General features: G+C 43.5%; 1 protein-coding gene across 1 annotated transcript in view; it reads right to left on the reverse strand.

Annotated features, from left to right (window-relative positions):
* Positions 1-6,756: 6,756 nt before the first annotated feature.
* The window catches only part of LOC138666526 (zinc finger protein 420-like), a 108,280-nt gene continuing 91,533 nt past the window's right edge, over positions 6,757-23,503 (reverse strand). Inside the window, exons 15-20 of the mRNA XM_069754740.1 lie at positions 21,615-21,721; positions 21,306-21,485; positions 21,099-21,222; positions 20,921-21,018; positions 20,632-20,722; positions 6,757-8,011 (exon numbers count right to left, since the gene is read on the reverse strand). Of these exons, the coding sequence (XP_069610841.1) occupies positions 6,891-8,011; positions 20,632-20,722; positions 20,921-21,018; positions 21,099-21,222; positions 21,306-21,485; positions 21,615-21,721 (1,721 nt within the window). The 3' untranslated portion in view covers positions 6,757-6,890. The remainder of the gene's footprint in view (positions 8,012-20,631; positions 20,723-20,920; positions 21,019-21,098; positions 21,223-21,305; positions 21,486-21,614; positions 21,722-23,503) is intronic.

Genomic DNA, 23,503 nt, shown 5'->3' on the forward strand with positions numbered 1-23,503 from the left:
GCCCATGAATTGAGGAAAATCAAGCTTGAAGCTGCCAAGATGCCATTTGTCACCAGTTTTGCCATATTTCAGAGCTGCAACGTTACTGGAGTAACAAAAAACACAAGGTGTGCGATACTCAGGGACATGGCCAAGTTAACCCCTTCATGACCCAGCCTATTTTGACCTTAATGACCTGGCCGTTTTTTGCAATTCTGACCAGTGTCCCTTTATGAGGTAATAACTCAGGAACGCTTCAATGGATCCTAGCGGTTCTGAGATAGTTTTTTCGTGACATATTGGGCTTCATGTTAGTGGTAAATTTAGGTCAATAAATTCTGTGTTTATTTGTGATAAAAACAGAAATTTGGCGAAAATTTTGAAAATTTCGCAATTTTCACATTTTGAATTTTTATTCTGTTAAACCAGAGAGTTATGTGACACAAAATAGTTAATAAATAACATTTCCCACACGTCTACTTTACATCAGCACAATTTTGGAAACAACATTTTTTTTGCTAGGAAGTTATAAGGGTTAAAATTTGACCAGCGATTTCTCATTTTTACAACGAAATTTACAAAACCATTTTTTTTAGGGACCACCTCACATTTGAAGTCAGTTTGAGGGGTCTATATGGCTGAAAATACCCAAAAGTGACACCATTCTAAAAACTGCACCCCTCAAGGTGCACAAAACCACATTCAAGAAGTCTATTAACCCTTCAGGTGCTTCACAGCAGCAGAAGCAACATGGAAGGAAAAAAAAATTTAACTTTTTAGTCACAAAAATGATCTTTTAGCAACAATTTTTTTATTTTCCCAATGGTAAAAGGAGAAAATGAATGACGAAAGTTGTTGTCCAATTTGTCCTGAGTACGATGATACCTCATATGTGGGGGTAAACCACTGTTTGGGCGCACGGCAGGGCTTGGAAGGGAAGGAGCGCCATTTGACTTTTTGAATGAAAAATTGGCTGCAGTCTTTAGTGGACACCATGTCACGTTTGGAGAGCCCCGTGTGCCTAAAAATTGGAGCTCCCCCACAAGTGACCCCATTTTGGAAACTAGACGCCCCAAGGAACTTATCTAGATGCATAGTGAGCACTTTAAACCCCCAGGTGCTTCACAAATTGATCCGTAAAAATGAAAAAGTACTTTTTTTTCACAAAAAAATTCTTTTAGCCTCAATTTTTTCATTTTTACATGGGCAACAGGATAAAATGGATCCTAAAATTCGTTGGGCAATTTCTCCTGAGTACACCGATACCTCACATGTGGGGGTAAACCACTGTTTGGGCACATGGTAAGGCTCGGAAGGGAAGGAGCGCCATTTGACTTTTTGAATGAAAAATTATCTCCATCGTTAGCGGACACCATGTCGCGTTTGGAGAGACGATGTGTGCCTAAACATTGGAGCTCCCCCACAAGTGACCTAATTTTGGAAACTGGACCCCCCAAGGAACTTATCTAGATGCCTAGTGAGCACTTTAAACCCTCAGGTGCTTCACAAATTGATCCTTAAAAATGAAAAAGTACTTTTTTTTCGCAAAAAAATTTCTTTTCGCCTCAATTTTTTCATTTTCACATGGGCAATAGGATAAAATAGATCCTAAAATTTGTTGGGCAATTTCTTCCGAGTACGCCGATACCTCATACATCTGCTGCAACCTGTCGACCACAGAATCCACACGAGGAAGGTCAGAAGGCTCAACCTGCCCAGAAGAAAAACGAGAATGAAAACCAAAATTACAAAAAAAATGCGAAACCAAAGTAGCCGAACTAGCCCGATTATTAAGGGCAAACTCGGCCAATGGCAAAAAAGCCACCCAATCATCCTGATCAGCAGACACAAAGCATCTCAAATAGGTCTCCAAGGTCTGATTAGTTCGCTCAGTCTGGCCATTTGTCTGAGGATGAAATGCAGAAGAAAAAGACAAATCAATGCCCAGCTTGGCACAAAAGGCCCGCCAAAACCTAGAAACAAATTGGGAACCTCTGTCGGACACAATATTCTCCGGAATACCATGCAAACGCACCACATGCTGAAAAAACAACGGAACCAAATCAGAAGAAGAAGGCAATTTAGGCAAAGTCACCAAATGAACCATCTTAGAAAATCGGTCACAGACAACCCAGATAACCGACATTCTTTGGGAAACAGGAAGATCGGAAATAAAATCCATAGAAATATGTGTCCAGGGCCTCTCGGGGACCGGTAATGGCAAAAGCAACCCACTAGCGCGGGAACAGCAAAGCTTAGCACGCGCACAAATCCCACAGGACTGCACAAAAGAACGCACATCCCGCGACAAAGAAAGCCACCAAAAAGACCTACTAACCAAATCTCTGGTACCAAAAATCCCAGGATGGCCAGCCAACACAGAACAGTGAACCTCAGAAATCACTTTAGTAGTCCATCTATCAGGAACAAACAGTTTCCCCACAGGACAACGGTCAGGCTTATCAGCCTGAAATTCCTGAAGAACCCGTCGCAAATCAGGGGAGATGGCAGAAAGAATCACCCCTTCCTTCAAAATGCCGACCGGCTCAAGAACCCCAGGGGAATCAGGAAAAAAACTCCTAGAGAGGGCATCCGCCTTAACATTCTTAGTACCAGGAATGTACGAGACCACAAAATCAAAACGGGAGAAAAACAGGGACCATCGAGCCTGTCTAGGATTCAGCCGTTTGGCAGACTCGAGGTAAATCAGATTCTTATGATCGGTCAGGACCACAATACGGTGCTTGGCCCCCTCAAACCAATGTCGCCACTCCTCAAATGCCCACTTCATAGCCAACAACTCCCGATTGCCAACATCATAATTGCGTTCCGCAGGCGAAAACTTCCGAGAAAAGAAGGCACACGGTTTCATCAAGGAACCATCAGAATTCCTCTGAGACAAAACGGCCCCTGCCCCAATCTCAGACGCGTCAACCTCAACCTGAAATGGAAGAGAAACATCTGGCTGACGCAACACAGGGGCAGAAGTAAATCGGCGTTTAAGCTCCTGAAAGGCAGAAACAGCCGCGGAGGACCAATTCGTCACATCAGCGCCTTTCTTGGTCAAATCGGTCAGAGGTTTAACCACACTGGAGAAGTTGGCAATGAAACGACGATAAAAATTAGCAAAGCCCAAGAATTTCTGAAGGCTCTTCACAGATGTGGGCTGAATCCAATCATGAATGGCCTGAACCTTAACCGGATCCATTTCTATAGATGAGGGAGAAAAAATGAAACCCAAAAAAGAAACCTTCTGCACTCCAAAGAGGCACTTTGACCCCTTCACAAATAAAGCATTATTACGGAGGATCTGAAATACCATCCTGACCTGTTTCACATGAGACTCCCAATCATTGGAAAAAATCAAAATATCATCCAAATATACAACCATGAATTTATCAAGATAACTCCGAAAGATATCATGCATGAAGGATTGGAACACAGATGGGGCATTAGAGAGTCCGAATGGCATTACAAGGTATTCAAAATGGCCTTCGGGTGTATTAAATGCAGTTTTCCATTTGTCACCCTGCTTGATACGAATAAGATTATATGCCCCTCGAAGGTCAATCTTAGTAAACCAGCTAGCCCCCTTAATCCTAGCAAACAAATCAGTAAGCAAAGGCAAGGGGTATTGAAATTTGACCGTGATCTTATTCAAGAGGCGATAATCAATACAGGGTCTCAAGGAGCCATCCTTCTTGGCAACAAAAAAAGAACCCCGCTCCCAACGGTGAAGAGGATGGCCGAATATGCCCTATCTCCAAACATTCCTTGATATAGCTCAGCATGGCGGTATGTTCAGGCACAGACAGGTTGAAAAGTCGGCCCTAAGGGAACTTACAACCTGGAATCAAATCAATAGCACAATCACAATCCCTAAGCGGTGGAAGGGAACTGGATTTGGGCTCATCGAATACATCCTGGAAGTCAGACAAAAACTCAGCAACTTCAGAAGAGGGGGAAGAGGAGATTGACATCAAAGGAACCTGATTATGAACCCCCTGACAACCCCAACTAGTCACAGACATGGATTTCCAATCTAACACCGGATTATGTAGCTGCAACCATGTAAAACCCAGCACAATATCATCATGCAAATTATGCAACACCAGAAAACGACAATCTTCCTGATGGGCTGGCGCCATGCGCATGGTCAGCTGTGTCCAAAACTGGTTTATTTTTAGCCGACGGTGTAGCATCAATGCCCCTCAAAGGAATAGGGTTCTGCAAAGGCTGCAAGGGAAAACCACAACGTCTGGCAAATTCTAAGTCCATTAAGTTCAGAGCGGTGCCTGAATTCACAAATGCCATGACAGAAAATGATGTTAATGAGCAGATCAAGGTCACAGATAACAGAAATTTAGGTTGTATAGTACTGATGGCAACAGAACTAGCGATTCTCTTAGTGCGCTTAGGGCAATCAGAAATAACATGAGCAGAATCGCCGCAGTAAAAACACAACCTATTCTGACGCCTGAATGTTTGACGTTCAGCTCTAGACAAAATCCTATCACACTGCATAGGCTCAGGGCTCCGCTCAGAGGACAACGCCACAGTGTGCACAATTCTGCGCTCGCGCAAGCGCCGATCAATCTGAATGGCCAGAAACATTGAATCACTCAGACCAGCAGGCGTGGGGAACCCCACCATAACATCTTTAACGGATTCAGAAAGACCCTTTCTGAAAATTGCCGCCAAGGCATCCTCATTCCATTTAGTCAGTACAGACCATTTTCTAAATTTCTGGCAATACAATTCTGCCGCTTCTTCACCTTGACACAGGGCTAACAAGATTTTCTCAGCCTGATCCACAGAATTAGGCTCATCATACAACAACCCCAATGCCTGAAAGAACGAATCAACATTAAGCAAAGCAGGATTGCCAGATTCCAGGGAAAATGCCCAATCCTGTGGGTCACCACGCAGCAGAGATATGATGATTTTAACCTGCTGAATAGGATCACCAGAAGACCGGGGTCTTAATGCAAAAAAACAGTTTACCGTTATTTTTGAAACTCAAAAATTTGGATCTGTCACCAAAGAATAAATCAGGAGTGGGAATCTTAGGTTCTAAGGCAGGAGTCTGAACAATGAAATCTGAAATCCCCTGTACCCTAGCAGCAAGCTGATCCACCCGAGAAACTAACTCCTGAACATTCATGTTAATACTAGACTCAGTAGCCACCCAGAGGTAAAGAGGGAGGAACAGACCAAACAGGCTAAGGAAAAAAAAATGGCTCAAAATCTTTCCACCCTTCTTCTGAGATGCAATTAACTCATTGTTGGCCAGTTGTACTGTTATGATTTGGTGGCCTTGGAGCAGCATGAGACGTACTCTGGAGAAGGTGGTCCCTGTACTGACCGCAAACCCTGAACCTAGCAGCGCAACTAAAAGTAGCCGTGGGGGGTACCTAACACTCCCTAGACCCCTTGGCACAGCCTAAGATCTAACTACCCCTAAAGACAGAAACAGGAAACCTATCTTGCCTCAGAGAAAATCCCCAAAGGATAGATAGCCCCCCCACAAATATTGACTGTGAGAGGAGAGGGAAATAACATACGTAGATATGAAATCAGATTTTAGCATAGAAGGCCATACTAGCTAAAAAGAAAGAATAGAACAGAGTACTATGCGGTCAGTATAAAAACACTAGAAAATATCCACCGCAGAAAATACGGATCACCACATCTGACTAAAGACATGGGGGGTATATCTGCATCTCCAGAGAAATAGATAGGCTGCAAAAAATCCTTCACAGACCAAGCTGGACAAGACAAAAACATGAAAATGCACAGAACTATAAGGTCCACTGCAGGTGGACAGCAAAAACAAAGCCAGGACTTATCTTTGTAGTTGTATTGGTACCACATCAGCCACAAGAGAGTCTAAGAATATATGATACAACACTCTTTAAATTACTCAGCTAGGTTCCCTCAGTATCTGTGGATGACTGCCATCTGGGCTGGGGGATTTGTCAATGTTTAGTTTGCTCCAACGCAGCTTTACTTCTTCTTGTGTTAAACTATATCAGATGGTGAAATTATATTTTTGCCTTGTTGAAAGATCCCTGGAACAGTTAGTTCATTGGTGAAAATGGGTGAAAAGTGCCTGTTTAATATCTCAGCCTTTTCTTTGTCCTCTACTATTATCTTGTTATTATCGTCTTTTAAGGGGCCTATACCATCTTTTTTTTCCTTTTTGGCATTTGACGTATTTATAATTTTTGGGGGAATTCATTTTAATGTCACTGGCAATTTGTTTCTCTGTAGGTAACTTTGGCAGCTTGGTTTCTTTTTTGCATTTCTTACTTACATATTTATACTCCTGAAATGCTACTTCTGTATTCTCGGCCTTCAGGATTTTGAATGCCCTCTGTTTTAATCTGATAAAACAGATAATGAAGTATAACATTAAAATGTTATTTACTTTATTAGCTTTAGTATTTGATAATTACAATGTGCTGGTCATACAACAAATCCACAGAATGTCTGCACTGGAGGTCAGGTAAAGACAAACTATAAAGCCGTCTCTCTGATGTCAATCTAGATCATTACAAAAGCCCCCAAAAAGTAAAAAAATCATAAATTTGGGTGGAAGAGCATAAATGCGAGATTGGGTAAAAAGAAAAGTGGCACAACCCTTTTAACATATGGTTATTATGTATACACTAGTTATAATGATGTCTAAGAAGTAATTTGTCTGATGTTTATTCAGATGTTATTTTTGAGAACAAAAGTTCATACATTCAGAACAAGTTTATGGCTCCTCTCTGATCTGTAGTAACATGTAATTTTTTGGTAAAATATTTTCTACATTCTGAGCACGAAAATGTATTCTACCCTGTGTGACTTTTTGGATGTGGATCAAAATTTTCCTGCTGTTTTAAAGATTTACCACATCACGAACATCAAAATAGTTTCTTTCTTGTGTGAATTCTCTTATGTCTTAACAGAACTGATTGCTGGATAAAGCATTTCCCACATTCTAAACAGGAAAAAGGCCTCTCCCCTGTGTGACGTCTCTGATGTGCGATAAGCTGTGATTTATCTCCAAAACGTGTTCCACATTCTGAACATGAAAAAGGCTTCTTCCCTATGTGAGTCCTTTGGTGTATAACTAGACTCCATTTCTGGCTAAAATATTTCCCACATTCTGAACAGGAAAAAGGCTTCTCCCCTGTGTGAGTTCTCTGGTGTGCAACAAAATTTGATTTCTGGGAAAAATATTTCCCACATTCTGAACATGAATAAGGATTCTCCCCTGTGTGAACTCTTTGATGCTCAACAAGATTTGGTTTCAACTTGTAACATTTACCACATTCTGAGCAAGAATACAGCCTCTCCCCTGTGTGACTTTTCTGATGCCTAATCAAACAGGATTTCTGGCCAAAACACTTCCCACATTCAGAACAGGAGTATGGCTTCTCTCCAGTGTGAACTCTCTGGTGTATAGCAAGACTTGATTTCTGGGTAAAACATTTATCACATTCTGAGCATGCAAATGGCTTCTCCCCTGTGTGACTTTTTTGGTGTGTCATTAAACCTACCTTCAATTTAAAAGATTTACCACACTGTGAACATGCAAATGGTTTCTCACCTGTGTGAAGTCTGTGATGTCTATTTAGATCTGATTTCTGCCTAAAACATTTCCCACATTCAGAGCATAAATAAGGCTTCTCTCCTGTGTGAATTCTTTGATGATTAACAACATTTTTTTTCTGCCTAAAACATTTCCCACATTCTGAGCATGAATATGGTTTATCCCCTGTGTGAATTTGCTGATGTATCACAAGTATGTATTTGTGTTTGAAGCATTTCCCACATTCTGAACATGAATATGGTCTAATTCCTGTACGAACTCTTTGATTTTGTTTCACAATCTGCGATGCAGATAGCTCTTTAGTGTGAAGTGTTGAGTTTTCATATGGGATAATGGCGTGCTCTCCATATGTATCATGTGTGATTCCATGATCACTTGCTTTACAATCTGAAGATATTTGATGTCCTTCTTGGCTCCAAGCATAGTCATCTGTAAAGAATAAACTCATTGTTATTATTAGTGATGAGCGAATATACTCGGTACTCGAGATTTCTCGAGCATGCTCAGGTGTCCTAGCAACCAGGAAACCCCCCATGTACTTCTACTGGCTAACAGATGTAAATCATTCAACTGCGGCAAGAAAAACTAAATCTCTGAGCACTAAAAAATACTCGAAGGACCCCCGAGCATGCTCGAGAAATCTCGAGTAACGCGTATATTCGCTCATCACTAGTTATTATGTTTAAATTATATTACCGTACTTTGACGTTAGATTGATTTTTTTAACAGTTTCTATGTAAAAGGTTATCATAAGTCATGTAGTCAAGTGTCTACTAATTAACTGATGAAGGCAACTGTGACAGAACAGAAGTTTTTAACTTATGTATTTTACTCATGATCATAAAAAAATTCAATTTGCAGATCACCATCCTTTTCTAGTAAGTTACTCAGTAGAAAATCGAAAATCATAAAGTTACCTGTAGGTCAATTCTATTACATGGTGTGTGTCTGTTTCACACCTTCACTGACAGCTGCACTTTAGCACAACGCAGTGAAGGATAGTTTGATCAGGTACAAAGAAGCCATGGCTGTAAAGGTAATCTGTCGTCAGGTTTTTGCTATGTAATCTGACAGGTGCATTAGCATGAGGTGCTTTCAGCATTTATTATTAGGTGCAGCAGTTATGATAGTCCGTTTTCTCTGCTTCTGATCCACCAGAGCTCAGTTGTTGAGCTGTGTATAACCGCACCCAGACATTTGTACAATGTATAGTGAGAGAAAGCTGCTAATTAGTGACTACAGCTCGGTTGGACTATCAGGCACAAGATCAGTTGTCCTATAGTCATGATATATTGATTGTGGTGCAGTAACCCATGTTACAGCCAGGGGGCGCTGTGTGTGTGCTTCAGGATGCGCTTGGAGGCATAATCATGGTGATGAGACAAAGTCGGCAGGTTTGTAAATGGCCGGTATGTGTCGCAGAGGTGCTCTGCGCTGTAAGCCCAAAATGATAAGCTTATGCTGGGACTTATAGTTCCACAAGAGTTTGTTGTGTTTACTTAGAAGGGCAGGCTTATAGGGTTAGCTGGTGAGCTGGGCGGGACTGGCTAACCACACACACTCCCATCTAGGGGAGTGGTTACAACCATATAATGTGACTGAGGTCTGGTCACAGTGTATGGATCTGTTTGGTCCATGTGCAAGGTCCTGGACGGTCGGTGTTGGAAGATCCTGTGAGTGGAGTCTTCCTGAAAGCACCTGAGAGATCGTGGACCTGGTGGTTTGTGTTGGAGTCTCCTGGGAGTGGAGACGTCCTGGAAGCACTGTGGACCTGAATGCTCAGGGTGTTGGATTGTCCTGGGATGGACTGGAGTCCTGGAAGCACCTGGTGAGACCATGGACTGATGGCCTGTGTGTTGGAAGTGCCTGTGATTGGACTTCCTGGAAGTGCATGGAGAGGCTGCATCTACAGAGCCTGAGACGGCTTCTGTGCTGGGGAAGCTACAGTTCCTACTGTGGGTCTGGACTATCCGAGGTGCCCTGGTCACAAGGACGGTGATCCCAGTGAGGCAGCTTTCCCCTGTGAACCAGCACTGGCAGGAGTCAGTTTGTGGAGCCGGAGCTCCAGTAAGGTAACTCCAGATAACAAGGGGTTTCGGGCAGACACGGATCTGCCATTGGAACAGACTGTCGATGGTTAATGTGTTCCGTTGATGTGTACACCATGTGCAGAATTATTAGGCAAGTTGTATTTTGATCACATGATACTTTTTATACATGTTGTCCTACTCCAAGCTGTTCAGGCTTCAGAGCCAACTGCCAATTAAGTAAATCAGGTGATGTGCATCTCTGTAATGAGGAGGGGTGTTGTCTAATGACATCAAAACCCTATATATGGTGAGCTTAATTATTAGGCAACTTCCTTTCCTTTGGCAAAATGGGTCAGAAGAAAGATTTGACGGGCTCTAAAAAGTCCAAAATTGTGAGATGTCTTGCAGAGGGATGCAGCAGTCTTGATATTGCCAAACTTTTGAAGCGTGATCACCGAACAATCAAGCGTTTCATGGCAAATAGCCAACAGGGTCGCAAGAAGCGTGTTGGGCAAAAAAGGAGCAAAATAACTGCCCATGAATTGAGGAAAATCAAGCTTGAAGCTGCCAAGATGCCATTTGTCACCAGTTTTGCCATATTTCAGAGCTGCAACGTTACTGGAGTAACAAAAAACACAAGGTGTGCGATACTCAGGGACATGGCCAAGTTAACCCCTTCATGACCCAGCCTATTTTGACCTTAATGACCTGGCCGTTTTTTGCAATTCTGACCAGTGTCCCTTTATGAGGTAATAACTCAGGAACGCTTCAATGGATCCTAGCGGTTCTGAGATAGTTTTTTCGTGACATATTGGGCTTCATGTTAGTGGTAAATTTAGGTCAATAAATTCTGTGTTTATTTGTGATAAAAACAGAAATTTGGCGAAAATTTTGAAAATTTCGCAATTTTCACATTTTGAATTTTTATTCTGTTAAACCAGAGAGTTATGTGACACAAAATAGTTAATAAATAACATTTCCCACACGTCTACTTTACATCAGCACAATTTTGGAAACAACATTTTTTTTGCTAGGAAGTTATAAGGGTTAAAATTTGACCAGCGATTTCTCATTTTTACAACGAAATTTACAAAACCATTTTTTTTAGGGACCACCTCACATTTGAAGTCAGTTTGAGGGGTCTATATGGCTGAAAATACCCAAAAGTGACACCATTCTAAAAACTGCACCCCTCAAGGTGCACAAAACCACATTCAAGAAGTCTATTAACCCTTCAGGTGCTTCACAGCAGCAGAAGCAACATGGAAGGAAAAAAAAATTTAACTTTTTAGTCACAAAAATGATCTTTTAGCAACAATTTTTTTATTTTCCCAATGGTAAAAGGAGAAAATGAACGACGAAAGTTGTTGTCCAATTTGTCCTGAGTACGATGATACCTCATATGTGGGGGTAAACCACTGTTTGGGCGCACGGCAGGGCTTGGAAGGGAAGGAGCGCCATTTGACTTTTTGAATGAAAAATTGGCTGCAGTCTTTAGTGGACACCATGTCACGTTTGGAGAGCCCCGTGTGCCTAAAAATTGGAGCTCCCCCACAAGTGACCCCATTTTGGAAACTAGACGCCCCAAGGAACTTATCTAGATGCATAGTGAGCACTTTAAACCCCCAGGTGCTTCACAAATTGATCCGTAAAAATGAAAAAGTACTTTTTTTTCACAAAAAAATTCTTTTAGCCTCAATTTTTTCATTTTTACATGGGCAACAGGATAAAATGGATCCTAAAATTCGTTGGGCAATTTCTCCTGAGTACACCGATACCTCACATGTGGGGGTAAACCACTGTTTGGGCACATGGTAAGGCTCGGAAGGGAAGGAGCGCCATTTGACTTTTTGAATGAAAAATTATCTCCATCGTTAGCGGACACCATGTCGCGTTTGGAGAGACGATGTGTGCCTAAACATTGGAGCTCCCCCACAAGTGACCTCATTTTGGAAACTGGACCCCCCAAGGAACTTATCTAGATGCCTAGTGAGCACTTTAAACCCTCAGGTGCTTCACAAATTGATCCTTAAAAATGAAAAAGTACTTTTTTTTCGCACAAAAATTTCTTTTCGCCTCAATTTTTTCATTTTCACATGGGCAATAGGATAAAATAGATCCTAAAATTTGTTGGGCAATTTCTTCCGAGTACGCCGATACCTCATACATCTGCTGCAACCTGTCGACCACAGAATCCACACGAGGAAGGTCAGAAGGCTCAACCTGCCCAGAAGAAAAACGAGAATGAAAACCAAAATTACAAAAAAAATGCGAAACCAAAGTAGCCGAACTAGCCCGATTATTAAGGGCAAACTCGGCCAATGGCAAAAAAGCCACCCAATCATCCTGATCAGCAGACACAAAGCATCTCAAATAGGTCTCCAAGGTCTGATTAGTTCGCTCAGTCTGGCCATTTGTCTGAGGATGAAATGCAGAAGAAAAAGACAAATCAATGCCCAGCTTGGCACAAAAGGCCCGCCAAAACCTAGAAACAAATTGGGAACCTCTGTCGGACACAATATTCTCCGGAATACCATGCAAACGCACCACATGCTGAAAAAACAACGGAACCAAATCAGAAGAAGAAGGCAATTTAGGCAAAGTCACCAAATGAACCATCTTAGAAAATCGGTCACAGACAACCCAGATAACCGACATTCTTTGGGAAACAGGAAGATCGGAAATAAAATCCATAGAAATATGTGTCCAGGGCCTCTCGGGGACCGGTAATGGCAAAAGCAACCCACTAGCGCGGGAACAGCAAAGCTTAGCACGCGCACAAATCCCACAGGACTGCACAAAAGAACGCACATCCCGCGACAAAGAAGGCCACCAAAAAGACCTACTAACCAAATCTCTGGTACCAAAAATCCCAGGATGGCCAGCCAACACAGAACAGTGAACCTCAGAAATCACTTTAGTAGTCCATCTATCAGGAACAAACAGTTTCCCCACAGGACAACGGTCAGGCTTATCAGCCTGAAATTCCTGAAGAACCCGTCGCAAATCAGGGGAGATGGCAGAAAGAATCACCCCTTCCTTCAAAATGCCGACCGGCTCAAGAACCCCAGGGGAATCAGGAAAAAAACTCCTAGAGAGGGCATCCGCCTTAACATTCTTAGTACCAGGAATGTACGAGACCACAAAATCAAAACGGGAGAAAAACAGGGACCATCGAGCCTGTCTAGGATTCAGCCGTTTGGCAGACTCGAGGTAAATCAGATTCTTATGATCGGTCAGGACCACAATACGGTGCTTGGCCCCCTCAAACCAATGTCGCCACTCCTCAAATGCCCACTTCATAGCCAACAACTCCCGATTGCCAACATCATAATTGCGTTCCGCAGGCGAAAACTTCCGAGAAAAGAAGGCACACGGTTTCATCAAGGAACCATCAGAATTCCTCTGAGACAAAACGGCCCCTGCCCCAATCTCAGACGCGTCAACCTCAACCTGAAATGGAAGAGAAACATCTGGCTGACGCAACACAGGGGCAGAAGTAAATCGGCGTTTAAGCTCCTGAAAGGCAGAAACAGCCGCGGAGGACCAATTCGTCACATCAGCGCCTTTCTTGGTCAAATCGGTCAGAGGTTTAACCACACTGGAGAAGTTGGCAATGAAACGACGATAAAAATTAGCAAAGCCCAAGAATTTCTGAAGGCTCTTCACAGATGTGGGCTGAATCCAATCATGAATGGCCTGAACCTTAACCGGATCCATTTCTATAGATGAGGGAGAAAAAATGAAACCCAAAAAAGAAACCTTCTGCACTCCAAAGAGGCACTTTGACCCCTTCACAAATAAAGCATTATTACGGAGGATCTGAAATACCATCCTGACCTGTTTCACATGAGACTCCCAATCATTGGAAAAAATCAAAATATCATCCAAATATACAACCATGAATTTATCAAGATAACTCCGAAAGATATCATGCATGAAGGATTGGAACACAGATGGGGCATTAGAGAGTCCGAATGGCATTACAAGGTATTCAAAATGGCCTTCGGGTGTATTAAATGCAGTTTTCCATTTGTCACCCTGCTTGATACGAATAAGATTATATGCCCCTCGAAGGTCAATCTTAGTAAACCAGCTAGCCCCCTTAATCCTAGCAAACAAATCAGTAAGCAAAGGCAAGGGGTATTGAAATTTGACCGTGATCTTATTCAAGAGGCGATAATCAATACAGGGTCTCAAGGAGCCATCCTTCTTGGCAACAAAAAAAGAACCCCGCTCCCAACGGTGAAGAGGATGGCCGAATATGCCCTATCTCCAAACATTCCTTGATATAGCTCAGCATGGCGGTATGTTCAGGCACAGACAGGTTGAAAAGTCGGCCCTAAGGGAACTTACAACCTGGAATCAAATCAATAGCACAATCACAATCCCTAAGCGGTGGAAGGGAACTGGATTTGGGCTCATCGAATACATCCTGGAAGTCAGACAAAAACTCAGCAACTTCAGAAGAGGGGGAAGAGGAGATTGACATCAAAGGAACCTGATTATGAACCCCCTGACAACCCCAACTAGTCACAGACATGGATTTCCAATCTAACACCGGATTATGTAGCTGCAACCATGTAAAACCCAGCACAATATCATCATGCAAATTATGCAACACCAGAAAACGACAATCTTCCTGATGGGCTGGCGCCATGCGCATGGTCAGCTGTGTCCAAAACTGGTTTATTTTTAGCCGACGGTGTAGCATCAATGCCCCTCAAAGGAATAGGGTTCTGCAAAGGCTGCAAGGGAAAACCACAACGTCTGGCAAATTCTAAGTCCATTAAGTTCAGAGCGGTGCCTGAATTCACAAATGCCATGACAGAAAATGATGTTAATGAGCAGATCAAGGTCACAGATAACAGAAATTTAGGTTGTATAGTACTGATGGCAACAGAACTAGCGATTCTCTTAGTGCGCTTAGGGCAATCAGAAATAACATGAGCAGAATCGCCGCAGTAAAAACACAACCTATTCTGACGCCTGAATGTTTGACGTTCAGCTCTAGACAAAATCCTATCACACTGCATAGGCTCAGGGCTCCGCTCAGAGGACAACGCCACAGTGTGCACAATTCTGCGCTCGCGCAAGCGCCGATCAATCTGAATGGCCAGAAACATTGAATCACTCAGACCAGCAGGCGTGGGGAACCCCACCATAACATCTTTAACGGATTCAGAAAGACCCTTTCTGAAAATTGCCGCCAAGGCATCCTCATTCCATTTAGTCAGTACAGACCATTTTCTAAATTTCTGGCAATACAATTCTGCCGCTTCTTCACCTTGACACAGGGCTAACAAGATTTTCTCAGCCTGATCCACAGAATTAGGCTCATCATACAACAACCCCAATGCCTGAAAGAACGAATCAACATTAAGCAAAGCAGGATTGCCAGATTCCAGGGAAAATGCCCAATCCTGTGGGTCACCACGCAGCAGAGATATGATGATTTTAACCTGCTGAATAGGATCACCAGAAGACCGGGGTCTTAATGCAAAAAAACAGTTTACCGTTATTTTTGAAACTCAAAAATTTGGATCTGTCACCAAAGAATAAATCAGGAGTGGGAATCTTAGGTTCTAAGGCAGGAGTCTGAACAATGAAATCTGAAATCCCCTGTACCCTAGCAGCAAGCTGATCCACCCGAGAAACTAACTCCTGAACATTCATGTTAATACTAGACTCCGTAGCCACCCAGAGGTAAAGAGGGAGGAACAGACCAAACAGGCTAAGGAAAAAAAAATGGCTCAAAATCTTTCCACCCTTCTTCTGAGATGCAATTAACTCATTGTTGGCCAGTTGTACTGTTATGATTTGGTGGCCTTGGAGCAGCATGAGACGTACTCTGGAGAAGGTGGTCCCTGTACTGACCGCAAACCCTGAACCTAGCAGCGCAACTAAAAGTAGCCGTGGGGGGTACCTAACACTCCCTAGACCCCTTGGCACAGCCTAAGATCTAACTACCCCTAAAGACAGAAACAGGAAACCTATCTTGCCTCAGAGAAAATCCCCAAAGGATAGATAGCCCCCCCACAAATATTGACTGTGAGAGGAGAGGGAAATAACATACGTAGATATGAAATCAGATTTTAGCATAGAAGGCCATACTAGCTAAAAAGAAAGAATAGAACAGAGTACTATGCGGTCAGTATAAAAACACTAGAAAATATCCACCGCAGAAAATACGGATCACCACATCTGACTAAAGACATGGGGGGTATATCTGCATCTCCAGAGAAATAGATAGGCTGCAAAAAATCCTTCACAGACCAAGCTGGACAAGACAAAAACATGAAAATGCACAGAACTATAAGGTCCACTGCAGGTGGACAGCAAAAACAAAGCCAGGACTTATCTTTGTAGAAAAACACAGCAAACTGGAGAGACCAGCAGGGAAGTGAATCCTTCAAGAACAATGGACAACTGGCACTGACTAAAGGATCCTGCAAACCTATATACCCCAGTCAGTCCTGCAATTAGTAGATACACATGTCCACGCCTGCAATCCAGGCGCAACTGCATTACCCTCTACAACCACCGGAGGGAGCCCAAAAGCTGAATTCACAACAGGTAAACCACTGTTTGGGCGCACGGCAGGGCTTGGAAGGGAAGGCACGCCATTTGGCTTTTTAAATGGAAAATTAGCTCCAATCATTAGCGGACATCATGTCGCGTTTGGAGAGCCCCTGTGTGCCTAAACATTGGAGACCCCCACAAATGACCCCATTTTGGAAACTAGACCCCCAAAAGAAGTAATCTAGATGTGTGGTGAGCACTTTGAACCCTCAAGTGCTTCACAGAAGTTTAACAGGAGAAATTTGACCCCAAAAGTTGTTGTCCAGTTTCTCCTGAGTACGCTGATACCCCATATGTGGGGGTAAACCACTGTTTGGGCACATGCCGGGGCTCGGAAGTGAAGTAGTGACGTTTTGAAATGCAGACTTTGATGGAATGGAGTGCGGACGTCACGTTGCGTTTGCAGAGCCCCTCGTGTGCCTAAACAGTAGAAACTCCCCACAAGTGACCCCATTTTGTAAACTAGACCCCCCAAGGAACTTATCTAGATATGTGGTGAGCACTTTGAACCCCCAAGTGCTTCACAGACGTTTACAACGCAGAGCCGTGAAAATAAAAAATCATTTTTCTTTCCTCAAAAATGATGTTTTAGCAAGCAATTTTTTATTTTCTCAAGGGTAGCAGGAGAAATTGGACCCCAGTAATTGTTGCGCAGTTTGTCCTGAGTATGCTGGTACCCCATATGTGGGGTTAAACCACTGTTTGGGTGCACGTCGGGGCTCGGAAGTGAGGGAGCACCATTTGACTTTTTGAATACAAGATTGGCTGGAATCAATGGTGGCGACATGTTGCATTTGGAGACCCCCTGATGTGCCTAAACAGTGGAAACCCCTGAATTCTACCTCCAACACTAACCCCAACACACCCCTAACCATTATCCCAACTGTAGCCATAACCCTAATCACAACCCTAACCCCAACACACCCCTAACCACAACCCTAACCTCAACACACCCCTAACCCCAACACACCCCTAACCCTAACCACAACCCTAATTCCAACCCAATCCTAAGGCTATGTGCCCTCGTTGCGGATTCGTGTGAGATTTTTCAGCACCATTTTTGAAAAATCCTTGGGTAAAAGGCACTGCGTTTTACCTGCGGATTTACTGCGGATTTCCAGTGTTTTTTGTGCGGATTTCACCTGCGGATTCCTATTGAGGTACAGGTGAAAAACGCTGCGGAATCCGCACAAAGAATTGGCATGGGCACAGCGGATTTGGTTTTCCATATGTTTACATGGTACTGTAAACCTGATGGAACACTGCTGCGGATCCGCAGCCAAATCCGCACCGTGTGCACATAGCCTAATTCTAAAGGTATGTGCACACGCTGCGGAAAACGCTGCAGATCCGCAGCAGTTTCCCATGAGTTTAATGTAAACCTATGGGAAACAAAAATCGCTGTACACATGCTGCAGAAAAACTGCACGGAAACGCAGCGGTTTACATTCCGCAGCATGTCACTTCTTTCTGCGGATTCCGCAGCGGTTTTACAACTGCTCCAATAGAAAATCGCAGTTGTAAAACCGCAGTGAAATGCGCAGAAAAACCGCGATAAATCCACAGCGGTTTAGCACTGCAGATTTATCAAATCCGCTGCGGAAAAATCTGCAGAGGACCAGAATACGTGTGCACATACCGTACCCTAACCCTAACCCTAGTTCTAACTCCAACCTTAGTGAAAAAAAAAAATTATTTATTTTATTATTTTCCCTACCTATGGGGGTGACAAAGGAAGGGGGGTCATTTAGTGTTTTTTTATTTTGACCACTGTGATTGGTTTTATCACAGTGATCAAAATTGACTATGGAACGAATCTGCGATGGCGGCGCCCAGGAAAGAAGACGGACGGACCCCGGGAGGCTCGGTAAGTATGATGGCGTGGGGGGGGAGCACGGGGGGGGGGGGGGTGGATCGGAGCGTGGGGGGGTGGATTGGAGCGCGGGGGGGTGGATCGGAGTGCGGGGGGGTGGATTGGAGTGCAGGGGGGTTGGATTGGATCACGGGGTGGGATTGGAGCATGGGGGGTGGGATTGGAGCACAGGGGGAGCGAACAGGAGGACGGGGGAGCGGAGCACAGGACGGAGGGGAGCGGACCACAGATCGGAGGGCTGGGGGGGCGATCGGTGGGGTGGGGGCACATCAGTGTTTCCAGCCATGGCCGATGATATTGCAGCATCGGCCATGGCTGGATTGTAATATTTCACCAGTTTTTTAGGTGAAATATTACAAATCACTCTGATTGGCAGTTTCACTTTCAACAGCCAATCAGAGCGATCGTAGCCATGGGGGGGTGAAGCCACCCCCCCTGGGCTGTACTACCACTCCCCCTGTCCATGCAGATTGGGTGAAATGGGAGTTAACCCTTTCACCCGATCTGCAGGGACGCGATCTTTCCATGACGCCACATAGGCGTCATGGGTCGCATTGGCACCGACTTTCATGACGCCTACGTGGCGTCAAAGGTCGGGAAGGAGTTAAAGAAGGCTGAAAAACGGCCACCTTTGAACAAGAAACATAAAATAAAACGTCAAGACTGGGCCAAGAAATATCTTAAGACCGACTTTTCAAAGGTTTTATGGACTGATGAAATGAGAGTGACTCTTGATGGGCCAGATGGATGGGCCAGAGGCTGGATCAGTAAAGGGCAGAGAGTTCCACTCCGACTCAGACGTCAGCAATGTGGTGGTGGGGTACTGGTATCATCAAAGATGAACTTGTGGGACCTTTTCGGGTTGAGGATGGAGTGAAGCTCAACTCCCAGACCTACTGTCAGTTTCTGGAAGACAACTTCTTCAAGCAGTGGTACAGGAAGATGTCGGTATCGTTCAAGAAAAACATGATTTTCATGCAGGACAATACTCCATCACATGCCTTCCAACTACTCCACAGCGTGGCTGGCCAGTAAAGGTCTCAAAGAAGAAAAAATAATGACATGGCCCCCTTGTTCACCTGATCTGAACCTCATAGAGAACCTGTGGTCCCTCATAAAATGTGAGATCTATAGGGAGGGAAAACAGTACACCTCTTGGAACAGTGTCTGGGAGGCTGTGGTGGTTGCTGCACGCAATGTTGATCGTAAACAGGTCAAGCAACTGACAAACTCTATGGATGGAAGGATGTTGAGTGTCATCCTAAAGAAAGGTGGCTATATTGGTCACTAATTTTTTTAGGTTTTGTTTTTGCATGTCAGAAATGTTTATTTCTAAATTTTGTGCAGTAATATTGGTTTACCTGGTGAAAATAAACAAGTGAGATGGGAATATATTTGGTTTTTATTAAGTTGCCTAATAATTCTGCACAGTAATAGTTACCTGCACAAACAGATATCCTCCTAAGATAGCCAAATCTAAAAAAAAACACTCCAACTTCCAAAAGTATTAAGCTTTGATATTTATGAGTCTTTTGGGCTGATTGAGAACATAGTTGTTCATCAATAATAAAAATAATCTTCTAAAATACAACTTGCCTAATAATTCTGTACACAGTGTATAATGAACTGTTTCTGATGCGGTTTATGATGTCTAATAAACCGAATAAGACTGATTACGTGGAGAAACCGTGCCTGAGTGCTTAAATCCCGTGCCAAGCGAGTGTCCCCCAACCAACTCATGTAGTGTTTCACCACATGAGACACAACGAAACAGGCCACAACCAGGTCATACGACATTGGGTGGTCATATAATGAGGCAGCAGTCCACAACCGTATAAAGAAACAGTAGTTTACACTAAGCCACTAGGCAGCAGGTTATTCCAAATTTAGCCAAATGGCCAAAGGCTAAATCATGCCATTAGAGTAAAAGCTAATTCAAGCTAAGAAGCCAGAAGTTGACCTAAGGCCCCCAAAATAGGCTAAACTAAGCAAAGCCAAAGCATCAAAGACTAAACCAAACCATGAGGTAAAAAAAACTAAATCAAGCCAAGTCACAATGCTAAAGGCTAAACCAATTCAAGCAATGAAGCAAAAAATGCTCCACCAAGCCATGGCATAAGGCAGAGGCTTCAGGTTGAACACCAACCAAACATAAGGCAGCAAATCGAACACCAGACAGCAGGTGTGAGGTACTGGATTCAAGTTATCTAGACTGTTCCAAGTTGATGTTAGCACCTCAGTTCCCAATTGAACCAAAATACTCAGTGCAATCCCTACTAGGGGATAAATCAGAACATCTCTATGTGTGTTGCATTATTCACTATTGTACAAAGACCTTGGCAGATGGTGAAAAAATTAACTTTTTCCACATATAAAAAAGCTGTGTCCATATTGAAAGTGGATTTTACGTGTGTTACCACCTATAACAAAATCACATATTCAAATGATATTTAATGTGTATTTTTGCTGAAGGAGAGAAAATATACAATAAAAAAATAACCAACTGACCACAAAGCGAATGAGAAGAATTTGCGACTTCTTTGCATTTAATGGTTACTACTCACCTGGTCTGATATCTGTAGGAATCTCCTTTTTACACCGCTCATCACACCTCACATAAGTCTCTGTAGTATTAATATTTGTCAGATCTTCACCCTGAAACAAATAATGTAAAAGTCACAAACAGATGGAGAAGTCACATCTATGATCAGCTCTAATCCTGTCATCTCCACCGTTCTCATTACACAAGTATAAAACATATAATACTGGTGGATAAAACAAGACTGAGCACAAGACCTTCACAGCCGTCTACACATCATAGGGGAGATCTCATGACACCTTCTCTCCATCTACCTGATGATCCTGAGGAACATTGGGATCTTCTTGTTTACAGTCCTGTGGAAGAAGAGGACGGGGACATCTCTCTGGTGTTGTCCTCTTACTGGATGGAACTGCAGGAAACACAGGGACTGAATTCATTCTTTACAAACAGATAATTATAGGCTGTGTTATTATTAGTCCTGTCTATTACCTGGAGATGTGAAGGGCTGGGGAACCTCCATCATGACGTCCTTATACAGATATTTGTGCCCTTCAAAATACTCCCACTCCTCCATTAAGAAATAGATGGAAACATCCTGACACCTTATAGGAACCTGACACATACAATGATACTGTCATCCCCCCGATCCCTTCATCCTGTTACCGTATAATGGCCTAGAATTCCCAGCAGTGTCACCTCTCCAGTTAGTAGCTTGATCATCTTGTAGGTGAGTTCTAGGATCTTCTGCTCACCGATGTGCTCATGTATCAGGATGTGAGGTGGAGGCTCAGAGATTGGGCTCAGGGGTCTTCCCCATCCCTCAGACACAGGGTCCTGACAGCGCTCACTAGAGGTCTTCTTCACTACTGTGTAATCCTGGTTATGGAGAGACACATTAATAAATCTCACTACAGACATTTCCAGAGTCCTCACCTCTCCAGTTCTGTCCATCTGTTATTCCCATAGATAAGAATAATGTAATGTGACGTCATCAGAATCTCTCACCTCTCCAGTAAGCCGGAAGAGGATCTCTTGGGTGAGGTGTAATATCCTCTCTGCCGTCTTGTTCCTGTCTCGATCCATCCTTGACGCGTCAGGAACATTTTCCAAGCCTAAATGATAAGAAAATTTGAAAATGAGTTGCTGTAAAACACGTATGACATAAAATATACCATCACTTCAGCTATGATATTGGTATAAAACAACAATCTGGTTGAGCTCTTCATACATCTAGGAGTTTACGCAGAATATTTACGCCCTATGATTTGGGATTATATGTGAGTTGTAAATACATTTCAGATAATTTTCAGCTGTTACAACACAAGAGCAAAAATAAAAGAGTTTTAAAAAATAAAAATTGCTTAATCATTATTCCCTTCACGATTCTAAAGGGAAGCACATTAAAAATGTGATATATATATCGTATGAATGAATGCAAAATGTATATATCGATATATAGTTCCCCACACATAATGATGCCTCCACATGTTGCCCCACATCAGATCACATTACTATGGACATGCGGCATTTCTAAGCACCCTGCCACCATGCCTAGGTGTGAGCAGGTAAGCGCATGCTGGAGTGGTGATCTCATATCACAATTACGGTGCATGTGCCCTGCAAGCACACATGCAGAGGGGCGGGAATACACAAGAGTGGGCCCCAGTGGGTTTAAATATCCAGTGGTGGCAGCGCCCAGTCTCTTTCTCAGCATCCCCTCTGTCCTGACAAGAATCGCTCTTCCACCTCTCCTTTACAGAGTGTTCCTGTCTGACTACTCCCTTCCTGCACGACTCCTCTGTCCTCTCCTCTTTTCTTCCTCCCAGCCACATCTTCAACTTCTGTGCACCCTCTCAAGCAGCTTACCTCCCTTCCACTGACAAGGAACAGCCCAGGATCTTCAGCCTCACCATCAAGACAATGAACAACAAAGTATACTGGGCTAAGTACCCATGCAATAACCCTTTACATACTTAACTCCCTGCAGACTGGGCTCCCCTGCCTTACACCCCAGCCAGTAACCCATTATGTACATATCCTATACCCCTTGATTTTTATATAAAGACAGTTAGCAGTGTTAGTTGGGTGGGCTCATATTGAGTGTGTGCCTTTATGTAACGTGGGTGGTAGATCAGTATTAGTATTGTGTTCTGTGGAGACACAGGGGGTCAGTGGGTCCTATTGTCTGCTGGCCCGAAACCGCATGGACCAGAGCTCATTCCACTGAAAGCCCGCTCTCCTTTCCCATGGGCATAATACTACTCAGACAACACAGGCTGATAGTACAACAGTGTGTCAATACTTTTTTGAACCTCAAAAGACACAAAAACACGCAGAACAGTCCCAGTAAAATACTCAAGATGGTGCAAAATTACAGAGTCTCACCCATCCGCTGGCTCGCTGGGATTAGAGCAGCTGCGACTTAGGGGCTTCTAGTGCCAAATACCCACACTAGTGGCACCCTACTTTGGGCGGGCACCCACAGAGATGAGGGAATAACAAGCTTAGGAAGCTAACAGTCCATGGCCAGGTGACCAGATGGTCCCAATCTGGCTTCTCCGAACGTCTCTATGGAGTCAGGTGACCGGATGGTCCAGACCTGGCATGTATCCATGGGGGTCAGATGACTGGAGGGTACCAACCCGGCTTTCCAAAACGTCTCCATGGAGCCAGGTGATCGTAGGCTTACAATCCTGGCTTTCCCAAATGTATCCAATCTGCACCTGAGGTCACTGGCAGGTCACCTGAGTTTTTACATGCGTTTTTCATGCGGATTTGTGTGTGTTTTTGTAAGCTAAATAAAGATTTACAAGAAAAAAAAGAATTGTGATGTCATTTCTTGTCCAACCTCTTCATTTACATACTCCATTGAAGAATAATGTTTGCACACAGAG

Source organism: Ranitomeya imitator, chromosome 2 (genome assembly GCF_032444005.1).
Source record: "Ranitomeya imitator isolate aRanImi1 chromosome 2, aRanImi1.pri, whole genome shotgun sequence".
NCBI lineage: Eukaryota > Metazoa > Chordata > Amphibia > Anura > Dendrobatidae > Ranitomeya > Ranitomeya imitator.